The 27,131-nt window shown below is 42.3% G+C and overlaps 1 protein-coding gene across 2 annotated transcripts; it reads right to left on the bottom strand.

Moving 5' to 3' along the window:
• Window positions 1-110: 110 nt before the first annotated feature.
• Window positions 111-26,190, bottom strand: LOC127601959 (dynein axonemal heavy chain 10-like). Of its 2 annotated transcripts, XM_052067712.1 has the most exons (76): window positions 25,907-26,190; window positions 25,718-25,836; window positions 25,057-25,267; window positions 23,920-24,308; window positions 23,663-23,853; window positions 23,391-23,589; window positions 23,094-23,288; window positions 22,798-22,968; window positions 22,432-22,608; window positions 22,172-22,324; window positions 21,907-22,076; window positions 21,676-21,827; window positions 21,436-21,600; window positions 21,151-21,358; window positions 20,855-21,011; window positions 20,279-20,755; window positions 20,015-20,173; window positions 19,803-19,919; window positions 19,586-19,688; window positions 19,309-19,487; window positions 18,994-19,205; window positions 17,382-17,538; window positions 17,063-17,296; window positions 16,865-16,987; window positions 16,372-16,605; window positions 16,014-16,237; window positions 15,660-15,929; window positions 15,385-15,568; window positions 15,177-15,311; window positions 14,911-15,063; window positions 14,610-14,798; window positions 14,328-14,474; window positions 13,830-14,021; window positions 13,572-13,690; window positions 13,331-13,489; window positions 13,099-13,234; window positions 12,886-13,008; window positions 12,676-12,807; window positions 12,341-12,557; window positions 12,023-12,142; window positions 11,518-11,663; window positions 11,297-11,449; window positions 10,958-11,218; window positions 10,702-10,874; window positions 10,494-10,587; window positions 10,220-10,387; window positions 9,960-10,148; window positions 8,672-8,843; window positions 8,363-8,566; window positions 8,192-8,272; window positions 7,473-7,670; window positions 7,243-7,404; window positions 6,978-7,152; window positions 6,678-6,859; window positions 6,407-6,543; window positions 6,121-6,338; window positions 5,812-6,033; window positions 5,575-5,722; window positions 5,186-5,465; window positions 4,890-5,119; window positions 4,523-4,796; window positions 4,342-4,446; window positions 4,097-4,251; window positions 3,863-4,017; window positions 3,586-3,766; window positions 3,069-3,269; window positions 2,738-2,947; window positions 2,566-2,661; window positions 2,307-2,478; window positions 2,086-2,217; window positions 1,787-1,998; window positions 1,546-1,713; window positions 1,295-1,475; window positions 738-883; window positions 481-642; window positions 111-393 (listed from the first exon to the last, which is right to left on the bottom strand). In XM_052067712.1, exons 1-75 carry the CDS (start codon window positions 25,992-25,994, stop codon window positions 496-498), a joined length of 13,368 nt encoding a protein of 4,455 aa, XP_051923672.1. In that variant the 5' UTR covers window positions 25,995-26,190; the 3' UTR covers window positions 111-393; window positions 481-495. The 2 variants fall into 2 exon arrangements, with proteins under 2 accessions (XP_051923672.1, XP_051923671.1); XM_052067711.1 differs by having other exon boundaries at window positions 21,436-21,827.
• Window positions 26,191-27,131: the final 941 nt, after the last annotated feature.

Below are 27,131 nucleotides of genomic sequence, written 5' to 3'. Positions count from 1 at the left end.
AAAATAGTAATTTCCTTTTTATTGAGACGTCTGAATACGCAGTGTTCAAATCCTTATAGGACCAAAGATAAATATATTTATTTGTATACTTAAAATCAGAAGTAAACTAATTATGTTTGGTTGTATGTATTTTTATTTACTGATGACAGCTGCTTACTGATGATGAAAATAAAATGTATGTGTGGAGCAAATTACAACTGCTTTCCCAATGGATTGAATGCTTCAATCATTCTTATTCAAAATGGCAATTGAAAACAACATAGCCAAAAGTTGAAGTGATGCTGAAAACCAAATATAATGGTGATGCACCCAGATAGGATCAGTTTTAATTGGAGTCTGTAGTCCAATGAAACAGACCTTCCGGGTTCCTGCATCTGAGGGAGGAGCTGCCATCTAGTGAGCACAGAATGAAACAGCTTCTGAATTGGACGTGTTCTGATGCAGTTCACTCAAAACGCTCATTGGCTGTATGTCACGAACAATCGAAGGCTGTCTTTAGTCAGTATTGAGGGATAAACAGACACCCTGAAGTACCCAATGGGAGAGGTGCTCGGTGGTGAATAGATCAGCCTCAAAAACCAAACCTACACCCATTGCATTCCTCCGTAACGATGTCGTGTAGACCGGAGTCCGCAATGTTTTCTGAGGAGGAGCACATCACATACAACCATTGCCAAAAACTGTTGCCGATACACAATAAAAGAGTTGATGCACACAACACTGATGGTGATCCACACCTGTAACCTGAGGCGGCGGGTCTCAATAGGGATGACTCTGAGAATGGGCAGCTGTACCTCCAGAACTTTTGGTTTACTCTTCACCAGGCAGCCGACATCCATGTCCCAGTCTGCTCCCTCCAGGTACAAACCAGACACAAAACAGCCTGCAAGCAATGACTCATATGATTTATTATTCCTTTTTTTTGTAGTTTACCTCCAAAATGGGAGCGGTAAAGGAGTGGCATTCATTCTGAAAAGAAGGATGGGTCGGAAGTCGTTTCTTTATTTATTGTTTTGTTGTTGTTGTTTTTTTTTTTAACACGACACTATGACAGTATGGTCTCGGACTGGGACAGGATGGGACTTTTTTCTGTGGGAGTTGGATGAGATGGAACTGAAAATCCACTCCTGTGTCACCCTCTAGTGTACGACACAGGCCCCGTCTATTATTAATTTTCGTAAAATACAATACAATACAATATGTCTTGATATCTTGGGCGGCGAGAAAATGGATATTGTGTAAAAAGGGCCCACAGTTAGCATGTCGTTGTTTTCAAATAGTTTCAGTTCATTACCTTGTGCAGGTCTGTCACTGACTTCCTCCTCTTCACGGAAGCGGGTCACCTCAGTATAAAGTGTGGAAAGATCCAGAGGCCAACCATTTTTTCTGCATGCGGCTTGAACGAGGGCAGTCAAGTAAGATTCTGGGATGTGGAGCCCCGATAACCACATGACCTTTGGCTCTGCTGAATCCACCTTTTGACAAACAAAATTGAAAAAAAAGGTGTACACAAATGTACATGATGTCATGCACAGCATTACTCACCCATGATTTATATTGCTCAAATCGCCTCTTGAAATGTATCATCCAGTTGCCCAGGGACTTGAGGGTGTCAGGTGCTAACTTCTTCCAAATAGCAGGGATCTGACCATTAAAAAGGGCCCGGGCAACTTCGTCCAGCTCACTGCTCATGCCCACCTCACCGGCCAAGGCCTACACACACCGGACAATAAAAACCAAAGAAAGTCAATGAAAGACACAACAAAGGTGTGTCCCGCTTTCTCACCCTCTGCAGCTCTGCCAGAGACCGCTTCATGCGGACCACTAGCTTGTTGAAGCGCTCCAGTTCTTGAAGGAGCACCACTGATGTAGGGGAGATATCCGTGCCAAATTGCTTGCGGATAACATCCAGGTCAAATAATGCTGGCAGCTTGCTTTGAATGTCCTGGGCGACCTGAGTGATGTACTCATCCCTGCTGATGCCTCCACCAGACTCTCCTGAAGCAGAGGAAAGTGGTTGTGAAGCGGCAAAGCACCTCAGAAAACAGCTGAGGCATATGGAAGAAGACAACCACGACTACATACCCGTCTGTGGTTGGAGGTCGATGAGATGCAACCACATGTCTTTAGCTGCTTGTGTGTAGTATCCTATCTCTGCATTGGAATGAAGACCCATCACCTCGGGGGTGTTTGCCAATGGCAGAGACTCAATCTCATCTGAAACAAGCCAGGCACACAAGTCGTGAATGTTGACCGCCCAACTATTAACTGTAAGCTAATCGAAAACAATGCAAATAACAACTGACCAATATATACTGTCTTGGGTCCATTTGCTGGAACCTTGTAGTCCACATCGTTGTTTTTGAAGAAGTGAAAGCGGCAAAAGTCATAAAAGAGGAAGTCTCCAAAATACTCATCCATGTAGACATTTAGGATCCTGCGGTCAAAACTATCTATGACTCGTCCACCATACATCACCTGTGGAATGTGTGTATGTGAATTTACAGCACAATTAATATCTATGAAAAAAGGAATACAGTATGATGTATTCAAGCTTTGCCTAACCTCGCCTACAAGGTACTTAATACTGCCCCAGGGGATGTTGCTCTCTTTTTGGTTGTGAGCTTTGGTCAGGTAGGTGTTCAAGATCTCCAAACACACCTGTTGAGCACAGTTGCAGCACAGAGGTAACTCGACACAGACCAGATGGGTCCAAAGACTTCTTCGTGCCACTTACCAAGAAGTCTGATTCGCTAAAGTCATAAGGGACATTCCATCCAATTTTGCCATACTTGCGCCTCTCTTGCACCACGGCATGGAAGAAAGACAGCACGTAGACCAGGCTGCGGAAGGCAGAGTGTGGGCATCCAGTCATAGTCTCATGGGAGATTTTCGAGTAAGTGGCTCTCATGTTGAGCTTGAGACCATTTGGAGCCTCAGTGACAACCTGCAGCGCATGGCAACAGAAAGGCATCACTGAAGAGCAACCAATTAGGAAGTGGGAAAGGACCATTGAAGCCAGTTCGTGTTTCAGATATTACGAAAAGTATAGACAGCGGGAATGCCACCTTAAGAGATTTTTGAAGAATACCAATGGGAAAGTCATCAATCGGGTTGGTGGTCAACCAAAGGCGAAAATTGGGGTGAGGTTTGGTGACCCTTTCGATGCACTTCTCCAAATCTTTCAGCCATTTTACCAGCAGGTGGCAGTTCTGGAGCATCAGCCACTGACCGCGAGCCGCTGCCAGCTCCAGAAGGTGTAATGCAACCTTGATAAAGAAAAAATGAACGTTACATTCAAACGCTTAATTAACTTCTTGAAGCTAAATAGTTGACATCATTTCCTGACACAGTAAATAAAGTACAAGTTCTTCATCAGCCATTGGCGAGAAATAGCAAGATTTATTTTGATGGCACTCATTTAAAGATGATGATCATTCCGAAAGAGTTCAACACAGGTGGGTAAATTCACAATGAAGCACCAAGTGGTCTTATATTCATGGATTGATTGCCCTTCCTCGACTGATATTTTGACATAAGGCCCTTTCAGAATGACTTGAAGTACAGGAACTAAAATCATGGTACCGTCTCCTGCCCTTGGCCCATTGCAAGGAACTTGAACTTGCTCCCAAAGCCATTCCTGTCCGCGAGTTTCATAAGGTCAGCGCCAGGGTCAGAGCCAGGGCTCAGGATGAAGACGATAGGGGAGAACTGTGTGCTCTGCTCATAAATAACATCAAAACTGATCACAGGAGGTTGAACATATCTGTGAAGAAAGATTAGAAAAATTCATCTAAGAGCATGTTCCCCTATTTCTGCAACAAAATACACTTTTGTCAAATCGGTTGGACAAATGAAATACCTCTCGCCCATGGTGAGAGTGACATAGTCGGTGATGGCTCTGTAGACTCTGTCAACACGGAAACAGCGCAGCAGGAGCAGCTTCTGAAAGTCTGTCAACTTGTCATCATATTTCATTGGCAGCGGAGCTTGTTCCGGCGCATCAAGGTCATACCACTGGGAAGAAACACAAACACAGTCAAGTAGTTGAAAGGCAGCTTGTGAATATTATCATAAATAAATAGCCACAACTTACTGACTGCCACTCTAATGAATTTCTGCAAACATCATCAGGCAGAGACTCAAACTGCCCAGGAAAAAGCTCAGATAGTTTCACGACATCTTCCCAGGCAGAATCAGGAAGCCAGCTACAAGTCTTTTTGCGTGAGCTCTTTTCCAGGGACAGATTACCTAGCAGAAGTGAAAGACAATCTGCTGTGAGTGCTGATGCTCACTGTGAAGTAGAGCGACCTCAGGAAAAGGTTTAATTATCTATATGACCTTTGATGAAAAACTCCAGTTCTTCCTGGGGGACTCGATCTTCTGCCTGCTCAATCTTGATGGTCATGTTGAATGAGAAGAGAAGCTTGTGTTTCTCAAACAGACCTGTGAAGAACAGAATCATCCCCGGTTAAGATGTGGAATTTAAAGAAAAAGTTCATGTTAAACAGATGCGGTTTACCTGTGCAGCCATAATTATAGACATTGTATGTCAGACTGTTCCTGATGTTTTTCAGTCTTTTTGGCAGAGCTGCATTTGGTGGAGACTTACGCAGGGAAAAGTCAAACACTTCCAGATAAGAGGCGAGAGAATACTGGTACATGCTGTTTACCAGAGCCATTTCTGTCAATGCAAAGAATAAAATAGCACCCCGCTTGGCAGCTGGTCGGTAGCCGTTTCGGAGTACGTCAATGTCCACGGATGTCGTCACAGCCAACTTAAGCTTCTCAAACACCTGATGAACACATAAGTAGAATAAGGTGACCCACGTGAAACGTGACATTCCAAGTGTTGTTCTCCATCCACACTTGGCCTTTGGCAAACTGACCTCACTGGATTTTGACTTTGTTTCCTCCAAAGTGTAGACCAGCTCTGTGTTATCCAACATGTTGCCGGTAGACGTGGCCAGCTCCCTTAACAGGGTGTCACCGAGGTTCTTCAGCAGCTTCTTATTGTCGCTCGTCTCCTGGATCAAAAACTCCCGCTGCTCTTCCAGCTCCTTCTTCTCAAAGCCCATGATAACACTGAGCAATTGGTCCTCCAGGCCCTTAAGGGTCACTGCGTGTAATATGATGGGTGAGAAAAGTCCTAGCCCAGGACAGAACGCACAGGAAACTGTCTTACCGGTATAATTGATAACCATGGCTTTTCCAAACACAGAGGGGGAAAATTTGGGGTTTCCCAGTTTAGTGTTGAGGTAAAGTCGGAAGTTGGGATCAAAGTCCACCTCTTTGTCACCTAGCATGACAACCTGCCTGCCCTCTGCTCCTTTCAAATTCTTCTCCAGGACATTGTCAATCACGGGGTCAATGTACTCATCGACATCTTGGAAAAGGAACGGGAACCCGTATTTAATGGCCATCTCAAGGTGTTTCAGGAAGTCGGGATCATTGAAGGAGGAGATCTGTGGACAAAAGAGCTTGAACTGTTATCATCTTGGGGGCTTTTTGTGGAAATTATGAAAAGGAACAATGCACCACATGTCACAGTATGAGACTTTTTTTTTCTTGTACCTTGAGGTTATTGCTTGCCTCCTTCTTCTTAATCCAGTTCAGGGCTTGTTGTTGAGGGTCAATACACATGGGGAAACGGCTGCCTCTTGTTGTAAGGATTCCATTCTGCACTGACAACTCATCTGGAGGCAAACCCTCTGACCCCCACCTGGAAATTCCCATGCGGTCAGTGGGATGGCCAGCCAACATGAAGACCACAACAGGTAGTTCTTTTCAACCATGTTCGTGGCTTCTCACCTGCTGATTTCCACCTCATCTGTTAATAAGTTGTCCACTTTAAACGGCTGGCTCAAGGGAATGCATCTCTCCTTTACGTCGTCAACCCAGGTTTGGTACACCATCTCATTCCTGAAGTCCCAGCTGAAGGCTCCCTCGTAGCTCAAGAAGGCAGCAGAGAGTAGACAGTCTCCGAGGAGACGCACACGCCGTCGTTTCAACTCCTCTAGATCGTGTGTCCACCTGAAAACAGAAACCACATAAAAGAAAAAAAAAACGAGCGTGCATCACTCATGGAGTTCTGTTTTGTTGTCCCAATTGTCATCTCACCTCACATTCTCAGAGCTCAGGCCCGAGATTAGTTTGTCAGCAGCTATGAGTCTTCTCTCCATCAGCTCAGCCTCCTCTTGTAGTTTCTGTTTCTCCGCAATCGCAGTTTGATATTTGTCGCCAAGAGCCTTCAGTTCTCTCTGGATATTACTGAGCTCACTCTGAATGAACTCCAGCTCCTTCTTGCTCTGAAAGAAATTTCTTTCGAGACGTGCCACCTGCAAAATACAAGTCAGGTTACTGTCCATTCTGTCAACCTAATTGTCTTCATTCGTTCGTTCATTACTTTGTCCCTTTTGGGCTTTATCTCCCTGGCAACTTCACAGTAACCGACAACAGCCTCCACAAACTTGAACATTCCTGAACCTGCTTTGCTGATGGCTTGCATTTCCTCAAGGCTGGTCCCAAGGTTCTTCAGGAAACCTAAGACGCAGAATGCTCAAAGGAAATCATTGCAACAGACAACATACTGTACTTTGCAATGCAAATTTACCAACACGTACACAAGTATTTTTAATTTATTTACTGCACTCTTCTTGATCAGGATGTTGACTGACCTTTGACAGTCTTGACCTGGTTGGGACCGATGGCATCACAGTCCATTTCCATCAGTGAACGCAAAAAGCCAGGATCTGACATCATCGCTTTCGCTGCTTGCCAGCTAATTTCTTTTTTTTTACACAGCACCAGGATACACTCACACACCACCTGCACCTGCTTGGGTGGCTTTGCAAAGGATCTAAATGAAGCAACAACAGGAAAGAAATCCATGGCAGGATGGAACGCTTTAGAATGAGTGTTGACCGGTTTACAGTAGTTGGACAAGTCATTCTGTAAGTCAGCAAGAGAGAGTTTACCTGATCTCAGTGACATCAGATTTATCAAGGTCTTGTAAGGCAATGCGAGCTGCTTCTAATGCTGGCAGGGCTTCAGCCAGGGATGTTTCTGCTTCTAACTTTTCAACAGCAATCACTTTGTTTTGCTCTTCAATCTCTTTGGCTTTGTCTTCTGCAAGTGTCTTTTTCTCCTCGGCTAGAGAAAAAGATTCACCACACGAGTTGAAGTACAGTAGTATGCTGTTTTTCAGCCGTAACAATACTAGTTTTGCAGGTTTTCACTGACCCACTGCGGTGTTTGAGGCAATCTCTACCAGCATTGTCTCACAGGCTGCAGACTTCTCCGCGAGAACCACCTTCTGCTCTGCCAGTTTGATGTTCAGCTCATCCAGTTGAACACTGGCCTCCTTCAGCTTATCCAACCCCCCTTCAAGATGTTTACACTGCGCTGGAACGCATAACTTATTGTCACTTCTCCAATGCCAACTTCTATTTCATTATTTTCCACCCGCTTACCCAGTATATACTGGTCTTTTTCCTGCAGAAGGCTCGAATATGTGCTGATGAAGTCCAAGTAATTCTTTGGGGTAACAAAGTTCGAACGTCGAAGTTTTTGGAGGAACAGAATGCTGTATTCTCCAACAGATTTATGGACCATGCAGACATGCTCGATAACAGCTGGAGCGTGTTCCTTAGGAATCATTTCACTTTCACCTGTGCAATTGACATAAGTACATCAACGCTATTAAGATCATGTAGAACCAACAACTAAACAAGCCGTGGCACCAGAAATCAATCAACCACAATACCATATCGCCGGTCTCGACTCTCATAGTCGCCTCTACGTAGAACTAATAAGTTCAAAACAGAGGCAAACATTCATTTGTGTTCCAAAAACCCATGTTCCATTTCTCATGTTGCAACTGAAAATGGATGGATGCCTCTTGTATCATATGGAATAACAGAAATATGAAATCAGAAATCATTGTTTAAAAAAAAACTGTTGGGTGTTCCCATTTACTTTGAACACTTTTGTGTCATACCATTGTGACACTGCATACGTTTTTTGGGGCGGTAACTCATGTGATTGATTTGGTGTGAAGAACCAAAAAGCATGGCTCTATCTATTCAGAAAAAAATAATAAAATAAAATAAAATCTTGAAGCCGTAGAAAGAGAAAGATTTGACAATTGGCATAAAAGCAGTGAAGGGTATAAATGTGTGACAATTCTAACCGAGAAAAGACTCAGCGACGGCAAGTAGCGCCTGCGGAGGCCATGGCAAGAACCAATCTATTACAGTGTTGTTCATCAGTCCTGGAGAAGAATCAGAACAGGTGACAATTTATTATCAACAGTCTCACAGTGTGTTGAAAAAAAAGAGACATTTTCTTCCCCCCATTTTACCTGGAAAGTTTCTGCAGCGTGTTCTCAAGGTATCTCCGACAGGAGACATGCCTAAAACTATGTGGAGGTTGCTGGCACTTTTATTGACAAAATACTGCCACACACTGTCTTTTGTAGGACCTGATCCCATTTTGAGGGCCTCTTCTCGAAGCTGGTTGAGGACCGCTTCTTTCTCATCATCGGGAAACAATGCAGGAACGATACCTATAAGAGGACAGACATCATGATCGCAGGATGACATCTCACTTTTTTTCATGAAAGAATGAAATGTAGGACAGTATGAACCCGGACGTTAAGAATATATCCAACCTGACGTAAGCATGTTGTTGATGAGTTCCAAAAAACCTTCCTCAGCAACATGAGCATCAGTGAAGAGAAACACGACCTTCTTGTTTTCAATGCCAAGTTTCAAATACAAGGTTTTCAAGTCATCACGAAAGGTTGATTCGCAATATCCTCTACTCAGTGTTATCTCAAAAACCTGAGGAAATCATGAAAAAAGACGGCTATTAGATCTTGAAAGGCCGATCCATGCATCCAGCCTCCACTTTGGGATTCGAGACAACTGCCACTGTGGGCAATGACCACCTAATTTCCACACCACGGCCAGCTGGCCCTATTTTCGCATCCAGCCAATCTCTAGTGCAAAGTGCAGACTAACTGTGCACATGGGTGAAGTTTCCCTTGTTTTGATATTTTCGTCGACGGGAGCAGATATGAAGCGGTGTTTGCGCTGTTGTGGGAGTGAACACAGCCAACTTACTTCATGGTCCATGAATGTGGCTCCACTCATTTCCTTTCAATTCAGTGCAGCAGAGGCACGGACAATTTTGTGGAAGCAGAAGCAGAGTCCATCCCGACGATGGAAGTGTGCAAAATACATTAGGAAATGAAAGCAGACCTCCACTTTCGAATGATGTAAAAATGGCCAGGACAATCACAGCACATCGCTCTGAAGTGGTCACGCCGTGTGTGGCCTCATCCACCAAATATAATAATTATCATGATAATAATGATAGGTTCATTGATTCAGAGGGTTCACTCATGATGTTATACTTTTGAAATACAAAGACCGCCATCACAGATATGACCGTAGGATTCAGGGGAGTGGGGCAGGTGATTCTGCTGTTTAAGAGGGAGTAAATTTAATCTGTGCTGTATGTTCACAGATTGACAGACACAGCACATTTGACAATAAAGTTGTACTTGATACTTGACTTGATACTAGATACTTGATTGTTGTGGTAAAAGAAAGTGCTCCCGGACGATATGGTAGGGGGCGGTCTGCGAGTCAATTACATCTTGTCAGAGCCTCTTGACCTTGTACACCGGCTGAGGCTGCTTTCCCGACAGAAAGGTGATGTTTTACATCCAAGGGTCTCACTTGTTCAACCAAAGACTAGACAGCCAGGATCACGGCCTTTGACCATGACCCGGATCACCCGACCCATTGTCCCTGTATCACAGGTGGTGATTCCACAGGTAATTTGAAAGGTGCCATTACAAATGATTCTAGTAGCCATTATTGTTTACTTTGGCAACCATTCAAAAGCAAGACGTCACAAAATTTGTATTTAAAACAAAACAGTTTTACAACCTCACAGTCAGCAGTGAAGGCAGCAAGCTTGGTAATGGACTGTTTGCCTGAGCCTCCCACACCCACAAGCAGAGCATGACCTCGATCAATGCGGATGATGCGGTGCACTCGAGTCAGATGTTCCAGGGCGTCATCAAACAGTACCAGATTCATCCTCGACATTCTATCATTGTATTCCTCTAGAATCTCCTGCAGGATACAAAAATGGTCTCTCCAAGTCTTTTCAAATTTGGTTATTTGAAGTGATGCCACCATCATACCTGAAACAGAGCTTTTGAAGCTTCAAAGTCCTGTAAGTCCTCGTAGACTCTTGGTTCTGTTTCACTCAAGGCTGTCCTGTAGTCTCCGAAAAGAACTGGGTCTCTCATAACCTCGTCTATGTTTGCCTTAAAATGCTCTTCAACTAAGGCCTTTATAAGGCCTTGAACCTGTTGGGAAAAGGTGTAAAGATAAACGCATAGATGTTACTTTTTAATGTAGATTAATTCCGCCATACATATAATTCATATTATTGTGATGAATTAATGAATTTACCAGGTTTTTGTCCTTTTCATCAATGAGTCTATCGTGAAAAATCCTCAGACACTCATTTCGCCAAACCCGTACAAATATACTGACGGTCGAAAATCTGTTGTAGTGACAAAAAAGGTTAAACAAACAAGTACACACATAACGACACAACGCACAACACAACACTGTGCAACTCAAGACCCGTGGAGAGAATTCATTGGCTTTAACAGACCTTTCAGGCTCTGTGAGTGTTAGTCCATTATACACCCTCGATAGGTCTCGTAGATTGAAGATGTAGTGAAACTTTGCTGGAGTTGGCGGCAGGTCTTTGACAAGGCTATTGTACAGTTCCAGTGTGCAGAAGGTGACTTTATCACAAACCTTCTGTACCACATCCTCAAAGAGCTAAAATAATCAATCAAATGCATTCCACATTACATGAGGTGTATTGAGACCAGCAATGGCCTTCATGATAAGATGCTACTCACTTTGGTGTGACCTTTGATAATGGATGAATAGATCAGATGGAGAGACTCCATTGCTGGGAAAGGGATACTGAAGACACTGAAGAGTGAAACAAAACGGGTATCCACCTCGTTCCTCCCACCTCCTGCTATTCCCATGGCGGCAATGAAGCCAAGGTCTTTGAGGGTTTTGTAGGTGAGCTCCTTTCCTCGGTCATAGATGCCTCCTCTGTCCAATAAGAGCTTCAACAGTGCAATTGGCTGCTGTGTGCCATAGCTATCCACCTGGACAGGAAGAAAGAATATGGCCGACCAAATAAGAGACATTCACTTGAAACCCTGTGGTCAAAGTCGATTGTAGACCTTTGGCATATTCATGTCATCTATATAGACCAACAGTCTCTTTCCCATTGGAGGACCATATATTTCTTTGGTCCTTTTCTCTACATTGGCCTCCAGGTTCCTCTGGAGGTCCATTGATGTTGTCCTGGATGAAAGGTTGATGGTCAAAGTAATCTGGCGGCAAACATACACATCAAAAACAGGTAGGGCAGTGAATGCTGAAACCTGTCTGACTGACTTACATTTGAATCTCCACTTAGGTGTTTCAGAAAGTTACTAATGGTCGCGGTTTTGGACGTTCCAGAGTCCCCAACCAAAAGAACGGACCTCTTTATCTTCACCATCTGTTCCAATAGCCAGCTGGTTCTCGTGGTATCCACAGTTGGGACTGAGGCAAAGGTAGTATATTAGAGAGTCAAGGAGAAACAAAATTGGTCCACAAGCCCAGTTTAAAAAAAAAAAAGCACTAAAAATGTGTTTGTATTTCTGTTGTAAAGGTTAGAATATCTGACCCATCAAGCCAAATTTTTCAGGGCCTTTAAAAAATAAAAACAAACTGCAGACTGTTGATTGACGGAGAATTATTACAAAAACAAAAATGAAAGGAATGAGCATCGCGAACAAAGAACTGAACTGTGGTGGTCTTGTATCATTTGGTGGAAATATGAGTAAAAGTCTCCAAAGTATATACATTTGTAATTAACATACTTGGTTATCCTCAACAATTAGCTCAAAGTAAAGCCTTACCAAGAATATCCGAAAACTTCATTTCAGGGTTGTGGATGTATTTGGTAACCAGGGAAGTCCAGGGAACCCACTTTTGCTTTGCGTCATCAAAATGGAAATCATACAGAGTTGGCTGCTGCCCTGTATGAATGACATCTATTAAAATTCACTGGAACCTAATCAATTACTGTTTAAACAAAAAATACAAACAATTCCTGGCACAATAATGCTTCCATTATGTATAATAATGAATGCACACTACTATCCGCTGCAAGTGTCTGAGTGAAACTTTATAACAAATACGAAGGCAGCATCATCAAGTCGAAATTTGTCTCTTACCTGGGATCTCTCCAGGTCCAGCCATTTTTTTTTCATCGCACACAGTGGTTAAGCTAGAAATCCTTTTGATTAAATCATCAAATTTTTCTCTTCCATCATCCACCAGTGTTGCCCCAAGAGAGCAGTACAGCGCTTCCAAGAAGTAACACTCCAACACATCTGCACTTTGGTTCTCATTTTCAAGTAGGGCATCAAGGGTCATGCAAAGCTGGGACACCTGAACATATCACCAAAGCAATATGAATCGCCATCAGCTGTCTGGATCACAGCTGGTCCTCACTTTCTTGCATAAGTTAAGCAATAAATGTTTCAGGAGAACACGTCACACATCCTACCATATTTAGATCAGTCTGCGGGACAACAGTCTTCAGTTTCTGCCCTTGTTTCCCATCAACAATACCTTCCACGATCATGTCAATCAAGGTGTGCACGTACTTTTCAAAAAGTTTATCAAGTTCTTCTTGTTCCTAAAAAAAAGGATTCGAGTTACAAAAGACGACAACAAGTGTGAAGAGTACATTTCCGATTCAATGAAGATGCTCTACTTTGACGGGTCTGGTTTTCAACCATTTCTGCCAGTATGGGGTGTAACGCAAGTTTTTGGGATCCACAAAAACCATTCCACAGCGGGAGACAGTAGCAGGGGAAGCATACTGCAGATCTCCAACCTGCAATCATGAGAATAACAAAACAAAACATTGCTTCGTATTAAAAAAATAGAGCATATGTATCAATGACATCCGTAAATACATACAGACCTCAAACAGCAGCGCACAGTGACCTTGTAAACGAATTCGTTCTCCATTAGCCAGAGTAAGGAGCTTGTTGTCGTCCATTACCGAATTCATGTTCTCAACCCAGAGAGCATCCACATCCCCATCAAAAAGGATATATCTGTGAGTTCATATTTTCATGTTCGGAATTTATATCAACACTGAGAACAGTAGAAGTGACATGTTATTTAATGTCTAGCAAATGTTTTGGTCTTACCTCCTCTCTTGTTTGTCGGTCGGCTTGTTGATGTCTCGGAAGATGTTGGATAAGACCCCATCAGTCCAGTCTCGAGTGTCAGGATCCAGAATACCATACAGTTCAATGACACTCACAGCTTTAGGGTTCAGGGGATATAATTTGGTGTGAAATCCCAATCTGTTGGTGAGATATTGATGACTGGAACACATATACACGACAAAGGAAACTGACAAAAGTTTGAAGTGTCTGAAACACTGACTTGGTTTGAGCTTGACATAATGTGCTGATTACAACCGATTTCCCACCACCTGTTGGGCCCACTATCATCGTTGTGTGTCGTGTCATCATTGTTTCATACATTTGCACCACTTTATCCACCTAAAAGCATTAAATGTAGAAAGGGTTTCAGAAGACTCAAATGGAAATCCATTATTTCCATTTGTTGAAAGTTCCACTTTCAGCTGCAGAAAGTGGAAGCCCGGGAACTAAATAATTCGACACAATGAATAACATGAACCTGGATAGGCAGTAAGATATATTTGTTGTCTTGCAGGTTTTCTTCTACAGCATCATTGAAGTTGGGATAACGAACACGGGGGCATTCCAGCCCCGGAAACAGGTCTGAGATCAGCCCAAGGAACAGAGGCACATCCTCAAATATAAATTTTGGAAGATTCATATCCCTCAGCGCTCGCATCAATACAACATCCTAAAGAAAAAGAGGGAACCTATTAAAAAGCTGTTGTTGCATAAAATGCTCATCTTTTGTTTGGAAAAAAATGTGACCCATGCATAAAATGCTGATAATACAGGAATCAATGAAAACAGAACTACAATATTTCATGTCATCCTCTAGAGGAAGTTGCCATGTAAGACAAATTATTCAGAAATATTTTGCTTGCTCAAGGACACGTTAAGTGAAAAAAAATATCGTACACACACACACACACACATACACACGCACACACACACACACACACACGCACACACACACGCACACACACGCACACTATACCTCAGTGATGTCTGGTGAGCCCCTCTTCAGTTCTCCTGCCATCACGAGGACAGATTTCAAAGCGCGCAGGCCAAAGTCATAATGAGACTGCTTGGACAGCTGCTCTCGAGCCAATTTATAGAGCACAGTCATTTTCTTTGCAAGAACCTGAATGAAACAAAAGCAGACGGATGCATTCAGCTCATGAAAAGGCAAATGTGTTAAGTCAATGTTGGGGAGTGTTAAGTTGTTGTCTGGATACAAATGTCAACAGTGGGACAGAAATGTGGGTACATTTCTCACCTTGGCCATGAGGAATCCCTCAGAAAAGAGCATGATCTCACAAATTTGTTGCAAGTCAGGCACAATCACCACCACGGGCCTGAAGAGAGCTTTGACAGATTCTGGCAGCTCTGTGCGCCCTGCGTAGCCCGGGTTCATGGTGATGAAAATCCCAATTCGGCTGTCCAGGGTAATCTCGTGACCTTCAAACTGATTTTCAAAATGATATGATGAAAGTTAGCTCAAGTTCATCAAATAGGCAACAATAAAGTGAACAAAAAAAAAGAACTTTATATGATTATATCGCACTTCAAAGACTTACATTGAATATTTTAAGGTACAGAATGAGAGCATTGCGAATGGTTTGGATTTGGGAAGAGATAACTGAAAGCACTGAGGCATCAATGCGGTTGAATTCATCAAAGCAGCCCCAAGCTCCACATTGGGCCAAGCCAGAGAGGATCTTGCCCACAGCCTACACAACAAGGAAGATAATGATTCAGGAATACACACCAAAAAGGTCTCAGTGCGTGCAATTCAATTTACGAAGAGAATACAATCGTCACTATTGTTTGCCAGATTAGCTACCATGTAGTCCATGCCTTCCCCACAGTTGGTAACTACACAGAGCAGGCCCAAAGCTTTGGCCAGATCTTTGGTTGACTCTGTCTTTCCAGTACCGGCTGGCCCAGCAGGAGCTCCGCCCAGGAACATGGAGAGAGCCTTCACCACAAACACAAGCCACATCAACAACTGTGTACTTGCTACAAGAGTTGTCAGTACTGTACTCACAAACCTGTGTGATCGTGAGGTAGATTCGGTCTGTCAGGGGAGTTATAACCAAGCGACCGTTCAACCCCATATATTCGTAGCCGTAGCTAAAGGTTGCACTGCACTGACGTATAACAAGATTGTCATCTTCTTGGACCCAGTAGAATCTTAATTGACTTTCCCACTCAAACTCCTTTGCATCTGTAATACTGCAGAGAGGATCATGAGACCAATTTGGCTTAACACACAAGTAAAAAGGTTCCAATTGTTGATCGAAGCAGGGCCCGAAATAAGCTGTACCTGTTCAAGACAAAGTTGTCTACAATGTCTCTTGCATGGACATCGATGATCAGAACAGTATTGATCTTCCGCCTGTCATTTTTCTTCATAGGCTGTGTTGAACGTGTTACCAACTCATCAATCTGCTGGTGCATTTTCGTTGCATAGTTCTTTAGAGCGTATTTTTCTCCTTTTTTCAAGTTGCAAAAAACATCCTCCACCTCCCATGTCCACCACACTTGATTTGTAGCCAGTACCACCATGCCTTGAAACAGCAACATCCAGTCCACCCTGAGTGGCAAGGAGACTCATGGTGGGAAACTTTTTACTCACAGACAGAGAGAGATAAACATGTTTTCCAATCCACACACACACCTGCCTCTGTCTTCACAGTAGCGAAAGATCGCCTCCTTGGTGATGAGTCGATTCGTTCTCCTCATCTCGTGTAGGACTCCAGTCATCCATTCCTCCACCCTTCCTTTGATCTGGACGGGCTTTTGAAACTCCATCACTTCGCCCTCAGCAGATACCATAGCTCCTGCTGAGGTTTCCCCACTGCTTTCCGAGTCAAACCGGAGAGATGCGATGTTGTCATACATCTTGCAGAATAAGGTAGAAAAAGGGTGGACCATTTCACATTCTGTATCCGATTTCACACACATTCAACAAACAATATCGGCTACAACAGCACAGGTTCAGTGAAAAAATTGAAAGACAGTCTGTTCACGCTTACCTTTATCATGTGTTCCTGCACACAGTCGTGATGACTACTTCCCAAAATGCTGAGCAGTTCATCATCAGAGATGAAGAAGAAGCGTGGGAATGCATCCCGCTTCGAATCTAGGTAGTCGTTGAGACTTTTCTGACATCTCTCAAGGTTCTCACTGAGGGTCTGCAGGTCCATTAGCCGGTTTGGAATCACGCAACAACGCTTAATGTTTGGGTTGCCCTGTGCATCATTCATTATCTAATATAAGATAAGAAAACTTTTATTAGTCTCCCAATGGAGAAATTCCCAATTCACAGCAGCAAAGTTATGAAAGGAAGAAGTAGAACAACAAAATATAGGAGCTGTTGGAAAGGCAGCCACTCTCGCGGCGCCATTTTGAAGTCAAAATAAAAAAAATAACACAACACAACACTTTCTACACACACACACACAAAAAAAAATTTTACATCTTTTACAGTTTCGTCATTAACTCTCTTAATGTCTGAACAACACTCACCTCTTTAAACTTTTTGTCAATGATATCAAATTTTTTGGCTTCCTCTGGTAACTGTGAGGAAATATCACCACCAATGAATATGCTCTCCAAGTACATCCATTTTCGCTGCACCAGCAACCAAACCTGTGTGAAATATTTTGGATTCACTTTTAAAATTTAACTCAAAAGTTGGTGGGGGATTTAGCCAAACTGTCTGACCTCTATCGTCTCACTGATAAGAGACAGGTCTTTCTCCCATTGTTGGATGGTGTTCAAGAAAGGTCCAACAAAACGGCTCCCTGCCATGCTCTGCAAATTCATGGCATCGTTGTCCACAATCAAAAGGATCTCATCCACTGCGCCCAAAACAGCACACTGTTGATGGGCACCCTTACTGTAGGATTGTATAATGAATTGCATGTTCCCCCAAGTTTCTACTACCTCTTTCACACCCTGCAACACAAATACCAATATTATTTATAGACAATCCATTTTATTCTTAGGACAATTATCTTCTGGTATCGAGAGAAGGGCTTACCTTTTCAATACCAAGCTCTTTCGAAGCTGAAGTAACAATGTCACCTATGACATCAGCATATTTATGAAGCTCCATCGCAAACATGTTCTCTAGCGTGAAGGTGGTCGGGTTCATCTCAAAGCTTGTACCAGTTCGATCCATCAATTCTTTCCAGTGTCTATTGGAAGAAATATTTGAATTTGTGTTTTTTAATTCCCTCTCATTGTGTTCATTTAATGTCATGTGTCCTTTTCCATTTGAGTTTTGCTCTATTTTCTGTCAGTTGGCTCTTAACGCTCAGAAATACTGTTTCTAGTTTGACCACCGTGTATAAGTCGAAGGATAATCATTGGTCTATTTGGTAAGAGAAGACCTTAAACCAAAGATCCATAGGTGAAAAGAGGCCTTTTGGGTTGCTTTGGTGGAACAATCAACATCACACAAAGCTATGAAGGGTGGTAGGAATATATTGTCTTGGAAGGCCACAAATAAATTTTGGTAAACCTCAATTTGTATATTGTTGTAATTCTGATTTAGCGGTAGAATAAACCCTGAGATACTCTGAAATCCCGCACAAATGTCATCTGCCCATGCAGGAACCAGTGAGTAATGCCAAAATCCCCTCCAGGGAAATGAGAATGTTAATGTCTTCCCTTACCAATCAATTTATCAATGACACTCCATCATTCGGAAAGGGCATGCGGAAATTACTCAAGGCAAAATGAGATAATGTGGCGGCCCGGTAGTCCAGTGGTTAGCACGTCGGCTTCACAGTGCAGAGGTACCGGATTCGATTCCAGCTCCGGCCTCCCTGTGTGGAGTTTGCATGTTCTCCCCGGGCCTGCGTGGGTTTTCTCCGGGTGCTCCGGTTTCCTTCCACATTCCAAAAACATGTGTGGCAGGCTGATTGAACACTCTAAATTGTCCCTAGGTATGAGTGCGAATGGTTGTTCGTTTCTGTGTGCCCTGCGATTGGCTGGCAACCGATTCAGGGTGTCCCCCGCCTACTGCCCGAAGACAGCTGGGATAGGCTCCAGCACCCCCCGCGACCCTAGTGAGGATCAAGCGGCTCGGAAGATGAATGAATGAATGAATGAATGAAAAAAATTAGATAATAGTTGCATGGATATTGGAAGCAGCTGAAGAAAGTGTCCTTTGCATGGTGGCTGGCCATAACTTTCAGTGACTTAACTAATTTGAAAATCCATCAGAAGTTGAAATACTGGTACTTCACATTGAGAAGAATCAGCAAATGTGGCTGATGGGCTTGATAAAAATGAAAAGACCCCCCATGGATAAATCAAGAAATGCTGAAATGCTTCTATTGGATATAGCCAAGGAACACAAGAAATTCTAGGAAAAGTGCTGTTGGTGTGCTGCCACTACAACTAAACTCAGAATAAGTGATGAAAAAATGAATGGCTGTCAGTCGTTTGATTTACTTAATTAATCACGTAATGGCAATTCGCTCTGGCATGTTTGTGGCAAAATAAATTACATCCAGCAGAGTGTAAGATAAAGTTCACCTTCAGAGATGATAATAAATACAAATGAAAAAGAACACTGTTAAAATAAAAGATGTATAGCTGTCATTTTTACCTCCTTCAAAACTTAGAGCAATTTGCACACTCACCTTTCTCTAAGGGCTTCATTCTTAAGGTCCAACAAAAGAGGAAGCGAATCTCTAAATTCCTTCATTCTGCCCTCTAGGAAGAAGGCCATTGGTAGTGACCTCACATCTTTGGGCAACTTTTTCAAATCTTTGATAAATCCTTCAGTACCCTCCTGGAGCAAGTGGATATTTAAGTCTGCCCATAAGGTCTGAGACCATTTGTGCTTTGCAGCCTGTGAAACAACATCAGGATCAAAAGACTAAAAAGTATGAGGTGTGCCTGATTTTTCCGCGTGTCCCCCCCCCCCACCCCCCAAGACTGCCGTTGAACGTGACCTTTTGCTCTTGATAGATGTCATATATCAACCTGTAGCCATTCATATCTTTTTGGATGCTGACAATCTCTGGATAAACAGTGATGGGAAGGTCCAGCAGCTTCTCTGCATTGGCTAAGTCCTGCCGTCCCTCCACTGCCTTGGCAAGCTCTGCTTCATAGTGTTCCATTTTTGAGAGGCCTGTAAGGAGTGGGGGGTGGAGAGTAACTGACAAAATGTCCTTGAAGAATACCCAAAACAATGTATTGTCATGCTGGTTATAGAATGTTTTCAAATACCTAGATCTAAATCATCACCGACAGCTCCAGGGCCATCCGTATTAAAGCTTCCAACAAAGATGGACAAATTCTGCTGAAACTCTTCAGTCATCCCCTTGGTAGTCTTTGTGCGGAGCAGAATGACAATGAAATTGTAGATGTAAAAAACAACATCAAAACGATGTACAATGTTTGGTCATGGTTGAGATGAAAATGTGCAATTGCTATAGGTTCTAACCTCTTTAAATGACATCTTGACATTTGTTAAACTCCGATCTACTCGTTTGGATTCTGCAAACAGGTCACTCCATATCTGGTTAATATTTTCCATTAGTTCCTTTTCCTCCTGTGCAACCTACACATTGGGGTGAGACTCAGGAAATGCAAAAATCGTAAAAAATATTGATGAAATTAAATTGATAGGATTAACACAGCCTTGGAAGACATTACCTCCACTTTGTACATAGCCAGTGTTCTGTATCTTTCCTGAATATCGGTGATGCTCAGTCTCACATTAAGAGACATGTCTCTAATGTCTGAGATTGTCCCGAGGACATTCTTCAAGTTGTCAAAAGTATCAGGACTCTGTTTAAGTTTCTCTGAGAGTTGCTGTTGAATACACAACATGAAGATATGAATTTTACCAAGACTACTAAAGTCAGTAACAAAATTTGTCAATTGAATCATTTTCTGTGAAATATACACACACATTACCATGAGTTCTTCTTTCAAGTTGAGGAGTTCTTCTTTCGCCGATTTGTTGAGCAAACTCCCCAGTGAAGTGATCCAGGACTCTGCAGTCTCCTGCACAGTGCGGGCCAGTGGCTCCAGGTTTAGTTGAATGATGTGTACATTCTTAAAAAGAGACTCAACTACCACCCTCTGATTTATTTGAGCATAGAATTGCAGCCTCTGGTCATACATAGCACAAGATGGATTTTTATCAGCAAACTTTTCACAAACTGTGGCATTGTCCTTTTCCCATAAAGGCTGGTATTGTTTCCAGTGGCTAAGGTGCTGGTCTACAGAAAGCATCAACTGCTGAATGTTCTGGGACACAGCAAAGGCACTTTCATTAATTTGAGGAAGATGACACACATCCTCAAAGAAGTTAAAAGTCACAAAGTCGTCACCATCTACATGCTGTGGTGGGCACTCAATGCAGGTTCCACTCATCCAACGCACAAATTCCTGGAAGACAAACATGGAGGTGGACAGATTTCACACACCGATGCACATTTCCAGCCAAAAATCTGCAAAGGCTCACAGAAGAGGAAATAACGGTCCTACTTTCGTGCTCTCGACACACTCTCTGATACACTGTATAAGTGTCCGGGAAATCTCATTTGTCTTTGGCTGCAACAAAATTTTGGGCGGGGAAAGGATGGCATCGACACGGAAGAGAGGGATGTTTCCCATCAGCACAACATTGAAAGCCTTGATGTTCCTAACAACAACAATCAACCGAATATTTGTTACAAAGAATCCGGCACCAGTCACACACTTGTTCCAATATAAAGACTGAAACAAGAATGTAAACCATTCAAGTATTGTTCTCATATTTGTTACAGTTCACTGGATATTACCTCTGCACCATGCTAATGAGAGCCTCGTGCACCTTGCGTTCCCAGTATGCATAATAACTTGACATACTGGTGCACTTGCCAGTGTTTGTTTCCATGATCAAGTGTTCCACCTTTGAGATAACAGGTCCAATGTCAGCGTATTTGCTTCTCAACATATTCACTGTTTTGATCCGTTCTCGATCAATACATTCAAAAAACTCCCTGACACCTGAGAAATAAAATCAGTATGACTGAAATACCGATGAGTGAGGACATTTGATTAAAATGTTGTTTTAATCAACATACTTGGTAAAATGTCAATCTTATCTGGCGCTGGGCATTTTAGGAGATCTGCCATCATTATGGATTGCAACTTGCTCTCAATATCAAGCTCGTTGTTCTGTATTTGATTGACAACTGTCTCAAACTTTGACAGCTCCGGGTTGCCATTGTTGATGAAATCCGCAATCGCTAAACGTAAACATAGAAACAGCTCCCATGTAGAATTCATATGAACGAAATCATAGAAAAGTGACAGCACCATACCCAAGGAATTCCAGTTCAGTCTTTTGCATCCTGGAAATAACACTGTTTCTACCCTTTTTATGTTTTGAGACAACATGGTGATCTTTGAATCACTCAGACTATCGATTGTAGAGTTGTAGCGGTTGACAAGCTTGCCCAGGTCATCATTGTACCTATATCCAATGGGAAATGCAAAGGTTAAAGTGATGTATGTTTTTGTGGCATGTTCGAATCCTTGGTGAGTGTGACTACCTGATAAAGTTGGACTCCTGAAGAGTCACGTTTCGAGTTACCTCAGGCATGGAGAAGGACATTGAAATCAAGTTTTTAACCTCTGCAATTATTGTCATGATCTCTGGTGGAAAGTTAACATGGTATCGCCTATCTTTCTGTCCCTTGATGTCAGGTTTGGCTGGGACGGCCTCAATATTTGGAAAAAAACCCAACTAATTCAGAAAAAATCTGTGCAATTTGCCATGTTTTGTGATAAAATACGATCAATGGAATACATACATACCAGCTCTCGTTGGGTTTCCTTTGAAATTATGACCAAGACAGGTTTTCTTAATAAAATTGGCAAGTTGCGTTCAGTTTCAGCTATCCAGGACTTATACTTCTTAACTCCATACTCGCTTATTTTTTTGGCCATTTCCAAATATTTGCTCTTTGCCTTAGTAAAATTCACAGAAGTACAAAGTAAAGACAGTTTTCAAAATGTCCCACTACCTTCAGGTAATTCTTGTACATGTTGTAAAAAAAAAAAGTACAGTTCCTCACCAGTAGGCCCATTTCACTTTCCAGTAAATTTGGCATTCTCAGGAGAGGAAGCATGCCACCTTTTATGCGCTGAAAAAGGGAATGTGTCCACCTGATGCCTCCTGCCATGGGAGGCTCATTTTTATTAATTTGTGGTTTATCTCTCTTTTCCTCAAATATTTCATTTACACTATCCACCTGTAACAAAGACAAGTGATGTTCGTTACTATTTAAAAACAAAATAAAGGAAAAACAAATATTTTGACAGTGGTTGAGATCATATACAAAAATGGCAAATTGTTTTGCCCTCCGAAAGGGGTTTTCAGCAGTGTTATAAAATACATGCACCACTTTTCAAGTGAACCTTGACAGTGACCTCAGACTAACCTCTTTGCAATATTGAGCCAAAACATCATTTGTCTTTTTCATTAAATGATTATTGATGGCTGGTCTAGATCGAATGTCTTTGTACTTGACAAGCATTTCAAAGGCAGCAGTTGAAGAGCGCAGTGTCTTGAAGGACTGGTCAATGAAGGCAATGACATCCCTCTCAATGGCCTAATCAAACACGGTAAAGATAAAATATCACAAGTACACTGATAATGATCTTTAGGTTGAACTTAGAATCCTTCTGATTCCTTCGATTGTAGGAGGAATCAAGTCAAACTGCATCCTGAACTTACATAAACCGCACTGTTGAAGTTTTGCATGATGATTTTCCAGCTGCTAATCTTACAACGACTGAAAGGATCAAAATTGGCTTCCTCAAAAGGTAAGATAAGGTTGTCCACTTTGGCCTGCATTTCATCAAAACGTTTTGGGTCCCAAGTCACACTTTTTAACTCTGGACAGAAGATGTTGTAGAACTCTTCCAAATTCTGCAGAAAACAAAACAAGTCAACATCAACACCAAGCTTGTTTATGCGATAACCCCCCATGCAGCAGGTGCTGATGAGTGTGAATGGGTAAAAAACACTGACGTGCAAAACGTTAGACAGGTCCTGGCAGATGGTGGCCATGTAATCCGTTTTCTCAAAAAGCTTTCGCCTGTCAAACTCCCAACGTTTACCAGTGCCTCCTTTTTGAATTTCTGCACGCACTTCAAAGTAAGAGGACTTCCACAATTCCAGAACTTGCTTGGCATCATCCACCTTGGATTTGGCCAACTCTCTCTTATCTCTATAAGAGACGCACAATCAGACTCTCATGACGGGGAACGGGCAACACTTACATTTCAGTTTCATTGACGTACTTGAACAGCACGTGGATATCAATGACTTGAGCCACACGCTCTGACAGTTGCCAAACAATGCGCTCCATCAAGGGGACCATGCGATCATTCCTGTTATAGTGGCAGGAGATTAACCACACAACTTGTAGGCTGTTCATCAGAGGTGGGATGGTCTCTATAATCACACTAAAGTGTGCTCCAGTAGCCAGATTCTAGAAGGGAAAACATTTGGTTTGGGGATAGACATTTACCAAATTTGGGTCAAACATATTACTCACCTTGAAATGCCTTTCCAGTGTTTTGAGGAAACCTATATTTTCATCTGCCTCCAAACTGTATTTAACAAGTTTAGACACCGTGGTCTCCATAGGAATAATCACATCCGATTGCGCTTTGGTCAATACTAGCAAAATCTTCTTTACCACAGGTTGATTCAGCTTTGCTGTCAGAGCACTCAGGATGGAAGAACGCTCCTGCCAAAAAATGATTTCTGCCATCGGACGGGGTGTCTCTGGCTTCTTGCGATCTTGCTCCTCAATAACAGTAAGAAGCTGACTCTGCCAGTTTGTCACGCACTGCTTCAGCTCCTCTACCAGCTCTAAATTGCCAACCAGTGTATTGACATCTGCCTCCATGTCTATCTCTGGGATGTGTAGTGCAATCTCATCTGCAATAAAATGGTTATTTGTATGATCAAAAGAGTAAGAGTTCAGTCAGCGGGCAGAAGCCAGATGGTTCAGTCAACAAGGAAATTAAATTTTTGCATTGGCTTTCCGTCATTTCTCAATTACCCTCAAATCAGATGCCAGCTAGAGCTGGTGCTTGACAGCTTTCATGGGCTTTACCTCATTGGGGTGGAACAAAAAAACGATTTGACTTGGAAAATCTGGTTTAATTCAGTCGATGTGAGGACAACACATCCAACTGAATTGAATCTTTCCCCTTTAAAATATATCGAGATCAAAAGGATGGAGAAAGTATTTTTTTTCTTTACAACTCACTGACAGTCATCAACATTAACGAAGTCCCTATTTTTTAAAATCATATTGGACTACAGCTGTGCTTTAACAATAAATAACATTGTATAATTTGATGCTAATCTACAAAAAGAATAGCAATTAATAACATATAATGATAAATCAGCTAATTTACTGGTTGCGCTGGCACGAATAGACGAAAATTGTAGCTGCTCTGTCTCAAATTTTAAGAGCGAAATGCTACCATTTAGCGGCAGTCTGGAGCTCCGATTTGAATGCACAGCCTTTAGACACAATTTACATCAATTAAATGAGGACATAGAATTTCTCTAAACATTTTCCCTCCTCAAATCCTTGATGGAATCTCTGGCGAGGAGATCATATGTCAGCAGAGTACCAAGAAGGTTGGAAATACAAAATTTATCGAAATGTACTAACCTTGAGCTTTAAGTTGTTGAATAGTTGTATTAACCACTCCCAAGAACTTGTGCGTGCTGTTAAGTAACTCATTGCGAATGGGTGCTGGATCACTTGGTTTGGTTGGAGACTCCTTTTCATTTTTGGACTCTTCATGAAGAGAAACTTCTTTAGTCTGACAGTTGAATTTAATATTCTTCATCTGATGGGCAGTCATTAATGGGATATAGATCTAAAAAGAGATACAATGGCAACCTCAATTGTGTTTTTTTTTTTTGGTAGGTTTAATACCTGCACAACAGCTTCATGGCTTTGGCTATGTTCACAGGATAGCATTAAAAAACAACTAGTAACTACCTCATTACATTTTGTGGGTGGTTAGATAATCACTCAAGGGATATCCATGGTTAGAATAGTCTGTATGAGTTTGTTAAAAGGACTAGGTAAATCCTAAAGGGCTCAGCCTAAATTTAAGTGACCTCCTTGGCATGAGGGAAGGAAAAATCATTTAGCTTTTGACGTGGATCTCGATAAAACAGTAGATCCAGGACCTGTTTATATTTTTTTCATTTAAAAAAAATCAAAAATAGACTGGTTTGGTCCCGGTCGAGTTCTATACTGCAATTCTATATTCAGCAAAAACAAAATTCAACAGTCAGACTTGCTGGGAATGCCAACCTACATGAACAAGTTTTTTCTGCAGTAACCTCAGGATGTATTCGTTGCTCCTGACAATCTCCACGGGAGTAGGCGACAGGTATTCCTCCTCTTCAGGTTCAGGTGACGACTCATCTTTAATTTCTAAACACAGTGATCTCAGACATAAGATATCGAAGTTTATCATTTGCATAGACGATGAAATGAAACACACCTATTTCCTCTGAGAGGATTTGAGAGCCCGACTCGTCTGGATACTCCTGAGGATCCGAATTCGTCACTTCTTGTTCTTGTTCTTCCATTTTCAACACACGTCCGCGATGCCGCTAGAATTTTATGATTTAATCGTGGGTTCTATAATGTACGACCCACCATTTTATTAGAAACGCTGACATGTAAAAACAAACGTAACATTTCAAAATTAACTTAAAATAGACCAAAGGGAATTCTGTGGATAGACGTCGACACACGAACCAAAAATATCTACGCTACCATTACGTTGAACACTGACGTCACACGACGTATGTGAGAGGTGACGCAAAAAGGATTCAGTTAACCTTTTTTTACTCCAACTAACCGTATTTAACACAATTTAACCCTGGAGAACCCACGTAGTCAAATTTGGCCCCTATAAATTCTGCTACTCAAATGCTACCCTTAAATCCAGAAGGGTCAAATTTGGCACGAATCCTAAATTGGGATTAAAGCATTGAATATTTGAAAAAAACATTTTGGTGTTCAGTGAACATATAGCAGTCATTTAATGTAAAATTCATCATTTTCCAAAGAAAAAAATGTTCTTGGGTTCTCCAGGGTTAAAGACCATCCATTTTCCGATTTGCTTTATCCTAACAAGTGTCGTTGGAGGTCTGGAGCCTTTCCCATCTGTCTTCGGGCAGGAGGCGGGGGACACCTTGAATCAGTTGCCAGCCAATCGCAAGGCCCACAGAGACGAACAACCATCCGCGCTCACACTTTGGGACAATTTAGAGTGGTCAATCAGCATGCCATGCATGCTTTTTGGAATGTGGGAGGAAACCGTAGTACCCGGAGAAAACCCACGCAGGGATGGCGGAAAACATGTAAACTCCACGCAGGAAGGCCGGAGCCGGGATCGAACGCAGAACCTCTGCATTGTGAGGTTGACAACCTAACCAGTCAACCACTGGGCCGCCCAATTTAAGGACTGAATAAATGTCAAACGAATTAACCATAAACAAGATACAATCAAATGAAGTTGTATAGAAGGCTCCATCTGACCTTTTTAAAAAATTCAATCCACCCATTTTCATCACCGTTTATCTTGAAGTGGTCGTGGGGGGTGCTGGAGCCTACCCCAGTTTACTTTGGGTGAAAGGGCGGATTACCCCGAATTGGTCGGCAGTCAGTCGCACAGCACATATAGAGATGAACAACCATACACACCCACATTCTCACTG

Source organism: Hippocampus zosterae, chromosome 6, assembly GCF_025434085.1.
Source record: "Hippocampus zosterae strain Florida chromosome 6, ASM2543408v3, whole genome shotgun sequence".
NCBI lineage: Eukaryota > Metazoa > Chordata > Actinopteri > Syngnathiformes > Syngnathidae > Hippocampus > Hippocampus zosterae.
This window is presented reverse-complemented; position numbering and strand designations above follow the sequence as displayed.

What these genes read in the sequence shown, in the direction of transcription:
- LOC127601959 (XM_052067711.1), bottom strand. Translation starts at nt 25,994, where the DNA reads ATGGAAGAACAAGAACAAGAAGTGACGAATTCGGATCCTCAGGAGTAT. An exon ending in CTGAGCTCTGAGAATGTGAG is followed by an intron (nt 6,034 to 6,120) that starts GTGAGATGACAA and finishes TTCTGTTTTCAG; the next exon opens with GTGGACACACGATCTAGAGG. An exon ending in TTGAGCAATATAAATCATGG is followed by an intron (nt 1,476 to 1,545) that starts GTGAGTAATGCT and finishes GTTTGTCAAAAG; the next exon opens with GTGGATTCAGCAGAGCCAAA.